At 39.4% G+C, this 13,230-nt stretch overlaps 1 protein-coding gene across 1 annotated transcript in view; it reads right to left on the reverse strand.

Annotated features, from left to right (window-relative positions):
* Positions 1-13,230, reverse strand: part of Kiaa0586 (KIAA0586 ortholog) — a 115,108-nt gene that overhangs the window by 58,138 nt on the left and 43,740 nt on the right. The window contains 5 exon segments of the mRNA XM_052739636.1: positions 449-529; positions 3,022-3,132; positions 4,730-4,917; positions 9,533-9,727; positions 12,100-12,274. Coding sequence (XP_052595596.1) covers positions 449-529; positions 3,022-3,132; positions 4,730-4,917; positions 9,533-9,727; positions 12,100-12,274 — 750 coding nt within the window.

The following is a 13,230-nucleotide window of genomic DNA, read 5'->3' on the forward strand; positions in this document are numbered from 1 at the left end:
CTCCTTTTTCATGTATTTTACTTTGTCCTGTCTTTCTCTCCTCTTTTATTATTTCCATCGTTTTCATAACTGACATCCATACAGGGTATTCCTTGGATTTTAGACTATAACTTTTTTTTCTCAGAATAAACTGAACTTTGCCTCTAGAAATCAGGAGTTAAATGTCCTAGACTGGAGAAAGGAAGGTGAGAAAACAGAAGGCAGCAGGTTGCTCTAGGCAGGAAATGTTGGGCTATCATAGTTTCTGAAGACAAAACTATACTACAGAAAAACACTTCCTAACTTTGAAAGAAATTGAAATAAGCATATTTAAAAGTTAAAGTCAATTTAAATCAAAGTAAAGACATATTTCTCAAAGCCCTGCAACATAGTTGTGATAGTCAAAAGACATTCGACCACCTGGAAAATCTGTAGGACAATGACTTCCTGTGTCTCTAAGCTTTGTTACCTGAACAACATCAATGACTTCATCAAAGTTAGTTCCTGGAAGCTTTACCTCTTCTTCATCCACCTTCAGAAAATTTGGAGTCTAAGGAAATATTTAGAAAGTTTTATAGCCTTCAATTTTAAAATACTTATATGTAATTTATCAGATTTTCACATATACTATAATTTCATATCCCTATTATTTTAATATTCTATTCAGAACTGATTTAATTAGTAAACAAAATCCAAGTTAGTCCTCTCTCAATCCATTATCTCATCATTTCAAGAACTATAGAAAATTACTTTCAATAACAAATATTAAAAAAAAAAGCATTATCAGGAGGCCATGGCAGAAGGATTACTGTGAGTTCCAAGTTGGGCTATTTAATGAGTTCTAAGAGAGTCTAGGCCACAGTGAGACCCTGTCTCAAAAGACAAAACAAACAAAAATGCTAGTTTGACATTTAAACTGCACCAATAAACACGAATTTTTAAAACTTGACGTTTATTTTATTTTGTGTGTGTCCATGATGACACCAAAGCTGGTGTGGACCATGTGGAGGGTTGAAGGATAATTACAGGAATTGGTTTCCCCTTCTATCATGGGGTTCCTGCGCATCACACTCAGGTCCTTAGTCTTACCCACTGAGCCATCTCCCCAGGACCCCAGTGCAAACTTTAAGGCAACCATCAACAGGCCAAGTAAAGCACTTGCATGGGTGGTTATATAAGTATACACACATTCAAAGACTCACGACAGACAGAAGCAGATCAAACGGTTTTAAAGTGAAGAGAAATGTGACGAGCAAGATGGCTCAGCAGGACTTTAGCTGGTTTCTGTCACCAAACTAGACAACCTGTATTTCAATTCTGGGACTCACGTACTGGAAGGAGAGAAACAACTCCTGAGAGTTGTCTTCTGACCCCTCATGTGCCCAGCTACACAAACCATGCACATGGATCACACACACACACACACACACACACACACACACACACACACACACACACACACAACTAAAAATGTAACTTAGATTAAAAAGAAATTGGGATTAGAATGATGGCTCAGTGGTTAAGAACACTTGCTGCCCATGCAGAAACCAGGTTTGGCTCCCAGCACCCACATCAAGCAGCTCACACTAGCCTATAACTCAAGTTTCAGGGAATCCAATGCCCTCTGGCCAATATGGGCGCCTGCACAGATTTGGTGCACATAAAACCCCACACAGGTGCACACATACATAAATTTAAATGAATAAATCTTTAAAATTTTTTAATAAAAGTAATAAAATTATCTTCAAGTTACCTATTTGGGCCTTGCTATATAAAATCTAGTTACTAAAAACCACAACAGTTTCTTGTTGAGAGCAGAATTATACAGACTCCAAAATATATTATTGTTATCATATATGTTCCAATAAACTTCTGAGAAAAACAATATTACTTATAAAAAGTTACTTAGATTCAATTCTATTTCAGTGTTCATAATCTCGAAAAACTTTGGAGTTTTGTTTTTCCCCCTTTATACAGGGTCTCACTGTCACCCTGGCTGTCTTGGCCCTGGCTAAGCAGATCAGGGCGGCCTCGAACTCACAGAGACCTTCCTGTCTCTGTGTCCTGCATCTGCTGGGATTGAAGGTGTGCGCCACTGTGCCTAGCTGACCTCTGACTTTTGTTCTGGTGGGAATTTGTTTGTTTGTTTGCTTGTGTTTGTTTTCTGTGTTTGAGACAGGGTCTCACCACATAGCCCTTGTGTAGCTGACCTCGAACTCCCAGAGACCTGCCGGGTTCTGCCATCACACCCAACACTTTTTGATACTTTTAAAAACTCTAAACTCAATGATCAGTTTGCTATAGTAGATAAAGCCAGGGATAGGTTACAGTGCCATTTTGTTGTAATAAAAGTCATGATATCATTATTCAGAAGCAAATTAATATAAGAAAAATGCATATTTTTGAGAATTCTAATACCTTAAAATATAAACACTACTTGTCGATACTAAAATTCAAATTCCAGATGGGTAAAGGCACTTGTAGCCAAGCGTGATGACCAGAGTTTTATCCCCCACACCCACACATGGTGGAAGGAGAAAACACTCTCTACTAGCTGTCCTGTGACTTCCACATGTGCACTGTGGCATGCACACACCCATACAGACAGACACATACACAATAAGTAAATGTATAAAAAAATTCACCTTCTAATTTACAGTTTTCATATAAATCAAATATTATCAAAGTCATAGAAATTCTTCACCTGTTAAGTCTCATAATTAGTATGTTATACTAAGAATTACCATATTCTGAATATTTATGAAGATCTCAAACCAACTTTCTTAGAAATCTGCAAACAATTTGACACTCATTTCAATTTGTCATAAACCTAAATTATTGTTAGATATTATGAATTATGTAGCTCTGGCTGGAATTCAGTATGTAGACCAGGCTGGCCTCAAACTCACAGAGATCTGCCTGCCTCTGCCTCCCAAGTGCTGGGATTAAAAGTGTGGGCCACCATACCCACCATAATATGTTGTATGTGAAGAGCTCGGCATGGAGGACCAGTTAACAACACAGAAGAACTCTGAAACCCACCTGGATCCAAGTGTGCAATGGAGGAAGAGAGGCTTCTTTGGGACTTGGCGGAGGGGAAACCCCATCAATACTGCTGTACGAAATGCTATCAATATCCACACTAGGTAACATCTACAACAGAAAAGAACCTCAGGCTTTCTGTTTATTATTATGACTTAAGTAACTGTCAAAAACAGACAGCAAAACATGACCTTAAAATTGTTATTGTAGCTAACTGAATTATGAAAGTAATTATACAAAATATTTAAAGAGAAAACCACAAAATTCTGTCTTAAGATAACTTCATTTCTATGACCTATACTCTTCTGTTTACTAACCACTTAAGCAAGGTAAGTGTTCGCAGTCCTGATTTTCATTATTATTAGGTCATAAATACCATATCCTGCTTCTTTGTAGACTTCATATTTTAAATAACTGCATAACATTTCAAGGATCATACATTCCTTATTTAATCAGCTTCCTTATTGCCAGTTCCCCCCACTGTTGCACACAGATCACAACAACAACAAAATAAATCCCAATGTCTTCATACACAGAGAAACCCTGTCTCGAAACCCCCCCCCAAAAAAAGAATCTAGAATCTAAAAGTAATCTTTTATGTCATTAAGCCAAATGTAACATACATTATTTCACTTATATGAATTCCACTCTCATTAACATAACAAGTCTCTATCATGTCCTACATTCTTTTTAAATAATAAAGCTAATTCTAAAATCCCACTCACTACCCTGGTCTAGTAACCTACACTGCTTGGCCTTGAACTTTTTTTTTTTTTTTAAAGATTTATTTATTATGTATAACAGATGTATCCCTGCAGGCCAGAAGAGGGCACCAGATCTCATTACAGAGGGTTGTGAGCCACCATGTGGTTGCTGGGAATTGAACTCAGGACCTCTGGAAGAGCAGTCAGTGCTCTTAACCTCTGAGCCATCTCTCTAGTCCGGCCTTGAGCTTTCTATGTAGCTGAGGATGACCTTGAACTCCTGAACTTTCAGCCTCTACCTCTCAAATGGTGGCTCAAATAAGCCACCATGCCCAGCTCATAACAAAACTATTTTTCTAAACCCTTTATCCTTTCAGATATCAAAAATTACCCTAAAGTTTAAGTTTAAGAAAACAAAATCTCATGTTTTAAAAATTAGCATTTCACTAAAATTTCACATTAAATTGAGAAGAACAGGTAACTTGAATAGTTTGTGTATAAAAATGAGTTCTTTTTACTTTCATGTTTTATGATTGGATAAAATCTGAAGTACTGATTATATTGGTTACATCCTCCATTAACTCTATTGTTTCTTTTATTGTATGTTTTGGCTTATTTATTTACTTGTTTATTATTGAGGCAGTGACTCCCTGTGTAGACCTAACTGACTAGCTAGCTAGAAACTTGCTAGGTAGATCAGGCTGGCCTTGAACCTGTGCCAATCCTCCTGTGGCTGCCTCCTAGGCTTAGACTACATGTACCACAAAGCTCAGCACAGTAATGCTTTTTAAAAGTTAATTATAGAACACTGTTCAACCATCCCTTTAGAATACTGTCCAGTCACTTTGATATGGAACAAGGATAATGGCATCACAATTTTACAGTAATAAAGGAACCTTAATGACAGCCAAGTCTTCATAAAATTATGTCATCAATTTTCGGTACTAATGGCTTAAGTTGGTTACTTCGGCTGTAACAGGGTCTGCTCGTGCACGCTGGCATACCTGTACAGAGAGCTGAGGGGGGTCCTTCTTCTCTGATTTCATTTCTACAACTGCTACATTAGGTTTCTTGACTCCAGCTTCTACTTTCCGAGATGACGGAGGAATGGATGTAGTCACAGTTACAGGGTGTGGCTTGTTTACCATGACTCCAGCAGGTGGTATGGAATCACTATTACTTTGGGTTTGTCCTGGGAATTTAGGGTAGAGAACGAGAACTATTTCTAAGATACAAAGACAACCAACTTTAATGCCTGGATCTTTGTGACTGCTCTCCCACACAAAAGCAAAGTCTCAGAGCGCCTCTCTCTTCACCACATGCTCACCACGTAAGCCTACTAGCTGTGGCCAGCAATTAGTTATCTGTATGTAACTCCCATTTCATACACTATCTGATTCTTAAATAAACGGTGGTATCTACACATTAGCAGATGCTCCATACCGTTGGTTTTCATCTCAAAAATCCTACTTGTTTTTTACGTTTCAAAGCAAAGTCTAAGGAGCTGGGCCCAGTGGCCCAGACAAAGCCCTGAGTGAGAGTGAATGTGTGCTGTTGACATGGGCGCAGTCATTTCAAGGATCTCAAAGCCTCAGCCCCATGGGAAAATGGCAAAGCGCTGCCCTGGCTAGGCTCAGGGAATAGCAAGACTGCCCTCCTTATCCAAGTGCAAATATAGATAGTGTGTGGAGAAAAAGTCCACCATAGCTCTCTCCTCCCATGCCGCCTGGGTGTTTCCTTCCCTAGAGACTGAACCAATCAGTCAAGATCAACTAAACCGACTGTCTCCTTGTTTATCTGTAAGTATGTACACCGTCTCCATGTTCAGCTATATTCAATAACCCCAGCCTCTCGGTTCAACTGTATGAAATAAACAGTGAGCTTCCCAGGTGTAAAGGTTTCTTCACTAGAGAGCCCAGTCCACTGGATCCCAGCTTTTCTGTATGCCATCTGTGTTTATCTTGTCTTCATTCTCTTGCTGACTCAGTCAGGTCCAAGACACTGAGACTGTGCAAAGACACAATACATGCCCATAATCCCCGGACTTAGATGGCTAAGGCAGGAGAATTGCTCTAGTCTGAGGCCAGCCTAGACTACATAGTGAATTCAAAGTCAGCATGGGCTAGTGTGAGACCCCAATCTCAACAAGTAAATAAATAAAATGTAGGGCTGGAGAGATGGCTCAGAGGTTAAGAGCACAGGCTGTTCTTCCAGAGATCCTGAGTTCAATTCCCAGCAACCACATGATGGCTCACAACCATCTGTAATGAGATCTGGTGCCCTCTTTGGGCATGCAGGGATACATGCAAACAGAATACTGTATATATAATAAATAAATAAATAAATCTTGCCGGGCGGTGGTGGCGCACGCCTTTAATCCCAGCACTCGGGAGGCAGAGCCAGGCGGATCTCTGTGAGTTCGAGGCCAGCCTGGTCTCCAAAGCGAGTTCCAGGAAAGGCGCAAAGCTACACAGAGAAACCCTGTCTCGAAAAACCAAAAGATAAATAAATAAATAAATAAATAAATAAATAAATAAATAAATAAATGAATGAATAAATAAATAAATCTTTAAAAATAAATAATTAAAATAAAATGTAGCCTTCATTTATACTAACTGTGTACTCTCAAAGAAATCAGGAAAAATACTTCACTCAAAATAACTCCAAAACTTTATGTGTTAGGAATATATTTAACCAAACAAGTGAAAGACCTCTACAACAAAAGCTTTCAGATATGAAGAAAGGAAATTACAGAAGATACCAGGTGACAGAAAGACAATCCATGCTCCTTGATTGGCAGAGTTAATATTGTGAAAATGACTATACTACCAAAATTCATTTTCAGATTTAATGCAACACCTATCCAAATTCTAATGTCATATTTCACAAGTTTAGAAAAGGCAATACAAGAACTCATTTGTAACTACAAAAGACCATGAATAGACAAAGCGAACCTATAAGGTAGGAACACTGTGGAGCTATTACAGTATCCAATTATACTCAAATTATACTACAGAGCCACAGTGACAGAGACATTCTGATCCTGGCATAAAAATAGACAGACCAATGGAATAAAAGAGAGGACCCAGAAATAAGACAAGCAAGCTCACTTAATTTTTAACAAAGGAAGCAAAGCTGTACACTGGAAAAAAGCCTGTTCAACAATGGTGCTGGTCCAGCTGGGTTTCCACCTGCAGAGGAATGAAATCAGACTCATAGTCTTCACCTTATACAAAAATAAATTCCAAAATGGATCAAAGACTTCATTTAAAGCCTAAAATACTGCAACTTCTAGAAGAAAACACAGAAGATACCCTTCAAGGTACTGTGGTAGGTAGAACTTTTTCGTTTGTTTTTCCAGACAAGATTTCTTGGCTGTCCTGGAAGACCAGGCTGGCCTTGAACTCACAGAGATCTGACTGCCTCTGCCTCCCGAGTGCTGGGATTGGCATGAGGCATGAGCCACCACACCTGGCTCAGCTAGAACCTTCTCAATGAAGAACCAACAGAACAGGAACTAAGCCCAGGTATCTACAGACGTGATGACATGGAAATCAAGTTTCTGTTTAGCAAAGGAAACGATCAGCAGGACACACGGACAGCCCCGGCATGGGAGAACATCTGACCAGCCACTCTTCAGACAAGGGGCTGACAGCCAACGTTTACAAAGGACTGCAGAAATTAAACACCAAGGAAATAAAACCTCCAGTCAACAAACAGGCAAGTGAACTAAATAGACAGTTTTTGAAAAACCACAAATGATTGATAAATATTTTTAAGTATCTCTAGCCATCAGGGAAATGCAAATTAAAACTACTTTGTGATACCACTTCACCCTGGTCAGTATGGCTCTCATCAACAAATCTGGCAACAAATGTTGGCTAGAAAGAAACGCACATTCATTGGCAGTGGGGCGTAGATTAATACAGCCATTGTGGAAATCAGCTTGAAGACTTCGCAAACAATCACAAGGAGCACTACCACACGGCCCTCTATTTCACTCCTCACATACACCCAAAGAACTCCATCCCTAACAGGTGAAAGTTTGGCACACATATAAAATGGAATACTATTCAGCTCTGAAGAAAAATATAATTAAAAAATTTTCATGAAAATTATAAATAAATGTAGAGTATTTAGCGAGGTCACCCAATCTCAGGAAAAAAAAAACTGCATGTTCTCCCTCAGATGCCGGATCTAGCCAATAACATACGCACATATGTAAACAAACGGACACATGGGTACAGGATAGCATTTAGAGAACAAAAAAGGCTAAGTACTAGGGCATGAGAAAGAGCTGGACGCAGGTTATGGACACAAGCTATAAAAGAGAACAGAAAACAATTGTTTTTCCAGTTCTAGCCTTGTCATGAGTTTTTTGTTTTCAGTGGTGGATAAACGCACAAAAATATATTTGATATTCAAAGTATATAACTGAACCGGGCGGTGGTGGCGCACGCCTTTAATCCCAGCACTCGGGAGGCAGAGCCAGGCGGATCTCTGTGAGTTCGAGGCCAGCCTGGACTATAGAGCGAGATCCAGGAAAGGCGCAAATCTACACAGAGAAACCCTGACTAGAAAAACCAAAAAAAAATAAAAAATAAAAAAACAAAGTATATAGCTGAACATGAAGCACCACAGCTTGTGAACAGCTATTCTAACTGAGATATATATATAGACTTTGGGTCTGATAAACTTAAGTTTATATTTAAAAATGGCTGACAGTACAACGGACCTACTAAAAACACTCCAAAGCCAGACTGCTTGCATTTGAATTGTTCCACTACAGCCGTGGAGCTTTGGACAGACTCCTGATAGCTCATTTTTATCTATAAAAGTGATCTGCTACCAAGTGTTTCATACAAGGATTAAAATGGAGTGAATATACACATGCTTAGGCTTCAAAAGTTTTAGCTCTCTATTATTTAAAGGTCTGAACAGGGATTAGTCAGCAAGTTGACATACTAACTCATAAAAGTATCTCTGATGTTCAAATATATGTATGTGTATTATGCAGCATATACGGGCTAAAGAGATGCCGCAGAAGTTCAGAGCACATGCTGCTCTTTTAGAGGAGCAGGTCAGTTCCCAGCACCCATTCCAAATGGCTCATAACCACCTACTTATATAACTTCAGTTCCAGGGGACTGAATGCCCTCTGGCCTTCACTGGTATCTGCACATGCATGATGTACATAAATTCATACAGGAACACACACAAACACACAAATAAAAATATACATCTTTTTTAAAAATGTATTTAGGGTTGAAGAGATGGCTCAGTGGTTAAGAGCACTTGCTGCTTAGTATCTGGGGGTTCTAGTCCCAGCACCCACAGACATGTAGTTTTCATGCCTTTTGTTCTTGAGTAAAGGTATGTGATGTCACACCAGCAGATCTGCCCAATTTTTAATAGGATAACTCATAAATAAAGACCTCATATAAGGAACTAACCAACTATTCACCTAGAACATATGACCGCCTAGCTTCTACTTATGGTAACCTGGCTCAAAAGTACAGAAAAGTGCTTAAAAGTATCTTTCCTGACACTTACAATGTTAAAACAAACTTGACTTCTTGAATTATTGCTCATGCCAATGACGTGTCAATCGTGTTATCTACAGCAAAACCCCAAGAGAATATTTCCTGTGAGTAAGATTATGGTGAGAACTCATTGTTTAAGAGATCACTGTCGCTGCATAAGCTACATTCTGAGGCTCTCCCCAGACATAAGAAAGTAGGTGACTGACTGACTATCAGCAATGAGCCCTTCCCCTTCTCTGCTGCCGTACGTTTACCATTTCTTACCTAAAAGAATCGCCATTGGAATCAGATGACCTTCCAGGGTACCTGAGACAGTAGGCATTTCTCTGCTTGGGCTGAACAAATACTGCTGGTCACCGTGAGGCAGTGTGGTGACGGGCTGTTGCACTTTAGAATCCACTTTCACAGGTTTCGCTGTATAAAAGTCAGTTTGTGTTCTTGCTGACTTGACTTTAGTGCCTGTAATGACCATCAGTAGCAGACATTTAACATGACAAGTATCTGTTAACCAGCCACCTAGAAATACAACTTTTTTTTCAGCAAGATTTCATTCAATTTAATAAGTTTATAGAGTGTCAAGTAGAAACACTACATTGGGGCTGGAGAGATGGCTCAGAGGTTAAGAGCACTGGCTGTTCTTCCAGAGGTCCTGAGTTCAATTCCCAGCAACCACATGGTAGCTCTCAACCATCTATAATTCAGTCTGGTGCCCTCTTCTGGCCTGTAGGCAGAACACTGTATACTTTATTAAATCTTTAAAAAAAAAAAATTTAAAAAACCAAACAAAAACACTGCACAGGCCAGAGGTTGGCAAACTTATTAAATTTGGTCTAACTGGCCATGTAATCTCAGTTGCAACTATTCAACTCTGCTGATGTAACACGAAAGTAGCCATGAATTATAAATGAGCATGGCTATGTTCAAATACAAATTTACTTCAAACAAAAACCAGGCAGCTCACCTGCAGACCTCGGCTGCCTGTCCCTGACACACTTGTATAGACAGCTACTGTATATAATACAGTAATTTTTAAAAAGAAGAATAAAGACTCTGAAGAATTTTCCTTCACAATACAAGAAAGTTAATGATCATTTTTTATAATAGGATTTCCCCCATTCTCTCATTACCCCTTTACTCATTACATAATTCTAAATAACCAGCCTTTATCCTTTATAATTATGCATAGTTAATCTAATTCTATACTTATTTAAACCTTATAGAAGCTAATGTTATTGCATATTTTTCGATCTCTATTATGTAGATCTATATAGACAGTACATACTCAATTATCCAAATCTTTCCATTTGTCAGGACTAGTAGCCCAGGACCAGGAGGCTGAGGCAGGAAGACTGCCATTAGTTTGAGGACAGCCAGGACTACAGTATCAAGAGCCCTACCTCTAAAAATTACAAAAAAATTGAGCTGGCAGTGGTGGCACGAGCCTTTAATCCCAGCACTCGGAAGGCAGAGCCAGGCAGATCTGTGAGTTCAAGGCCAGCCTGGTCTACAGAGGACAGACTCCAAAACTACACAGAGAAAGAAACCCTGTCTGGACAAACCAAAATAAATAAATAAATAGATAGATAGATAGAAAGATGAATGAATGAATGAATGAATGAATGATTGAGGGGGTGGAGAGATGGCTCAGGGGTTGAGAGTGATTGCTGCTCTTCCAGGGGACCTGAGTTCGGTTCCCAGCATACACATTGGTTGGCTCACAACCCAACCACCTGAGGTTACAATTCTAGGGGATCCGGCGCCCTCTTCTGGCTTCCATGGGCACACCACAAACATACATAAATAAAAACAAATCTTTAAAAAAAAGCCAGATATGGGGAAGCACATCTTCAATCCCAGCACTTGAGAGTCAGAGGCAGGCAGATCTCTGTGAGTTTGAAGCTGAGTGGTCTACATCGTGAGATTTAGGACAGCTATGGCTACATAGAGATCTGGTTTCAAAAAAACAACATCAACAACACAAAAACAAATAAACATAAAACTTCCAGTTTTTATTATGTGTCTCTCCTGAGAAGATGAATTTCTTTTCCCCATAGAGAGGAAAAAGAGCAGGTAACAAGCCCAAGGATGAACACTGTGTCCACAGGCTCTCGCTCACTTTACCTCAAAAGGCTTATTGAAAAAACGCTATTTGAGGATCTGAAGTGTTTTAAAACCTTAAGCTATTGTTTTAGAAAGGTTTTCAAAACACCAAACATAATTTGGACAATAAATCTCCAATATTTAAGAGAATATTAGGTAAATATCCTAAGTTGCATACCTTTAAAAACAGTATGAGTAGGATTTATAGGTGAGTGGATCACCGATTTGATCAGCCAGCATTCACAAAGGAAGAGAACTGAGCACTGCCACAACTCCACCTCTAGAAGGGAAAGGACGTGGGCTAGTACCCACTAAGTACACCGTTGGTGAAGCTTATCAATGTCTAAGATGTAAGATGAGACACTTGAAAATGTAACCAAAATGAAGAGTCAGTAGTTAACTAAGTCATATTCAAATGTACCAATGGATTGGCTGACATGAGTCAGAACACACAGTAATAAACGAAAATGTTCTGATTTAATTAAAAGCCAGGAAAAAAAAAATCCATCGTCTTTGTCGGCTAAGACTTTTTGGTAACAAAAGCACAAACAGCCCACAAACATGCTTCACTAGCAATCAGCAGATGCTGATACTGGAGTTCTGCTGTTTCTTCCCCTGTCCTGGACATCAGATGTTGAGCTGTGTGCAGAGCCAACAGATAAAAGGCACCATTATGTATGAAGTTTATTCTGTAAACAATGCAGTGAAACACAACCAACGAGCTTCCTCACCTTTGACTCGCTCTATGACTTTTGGTCTCTGTGGTCTGGCCTTAGGAGATGGAGAACTGAATCTGAGATATGGTCCCTTTTTAAGAGTGCTGCGATGACCCTGATAAACTGGCTTCCCATATATTTGTAACATATAATCCTCGTCCTGTAAAACTGTGGCTGACTTCAAGAGTCCCTACGAATGCAAAACATGTTAACATTGCTATAAAAATAGTAAAATCTTCCACCTAGGAAACATAAAAGTTTTTACATTACTACGTATATTTTCAGTTTCTAATGTTTAAACACATTTTACATAGTTATTATGCTTAAATACAATAAACAGTCTTTAAATGACTTCATACACTCCCAGCTCCACTTTCAACCACAATCAAAATACCACAGAAATGGACTGGAGAGATGGCTCAGTGGTTAACCAGAGGAGCCTGGTTCAATTCCTGGTGCCTCACAACCATCTATGACTGTAGTCCTAGGGGATCTGAAGTCCTCTTCTGGTGTGCAGACACACACCCAGACAAAACACCCGTATACATAAAATACATAAATAAATCTCAGAATGCTATAGAAATGCAGCATTTATTAAGAACTAGAGCCAAGCATTAAATTAGACCCTTTTCTGCTCAATAATCCATCTTAGCACAAAAAGCATTAATGCCCAGTTAGAGCAGTAAAGAAAACCTCTCCAAGCACCTAGTACCCAGTCCCATTGCACACTTAGGCACTACAAGTAATTTTTTAAGTTTAAAATAGAGCATACACAAAAAGATGGAACATGCTTTTTAGTAACATGGATCTGACTAGTAACAGGCAGCTGAATAATCTCTAGTCAGACATACTATATACTGTGATTCTAAGTATGAGCTCCACAGCTGGGCATAGTACTGTGTGCCTGTCTGCCCAGCCTCTTGGAGGCTAAGGTAGGGAGACTGCTTGAGCTGAGGATAGCCTGGGCAACATAGAAGACGCTGTCTCTTAAGAAACAAAAAGCAAGCCGTGCGTTGGTGGCGCATGCCTTTAATCCCAGCACTCGGGAGGCAGAGCCAGGCGGATCTCTGTAAGTTCGAGGCCAGCCTGGGCTACCAAGTGAGTTCCAGGAAAAGGCGCAAAGCTACACAGAGAAACCCTGTCTTG

This window comes from Peromyscus californicus, unplaced genomic scaffold (assembly GCF_007827085.1).
Source record: "Peromyscus californicus insignis strain IS unplaced genomic scaffold, ASM782708v3 Scaffold_15__1_contigs__length_86483966, whole genome shotgun sequence".
In the NCBI taxonomy this organism is placed as follows: domain Eukaryota; kingdom Metazoa; phylum Chordata; class Mammalia; order Rodentia; family Cricetidae; genus Peromyscus; species Peromyscus californicus.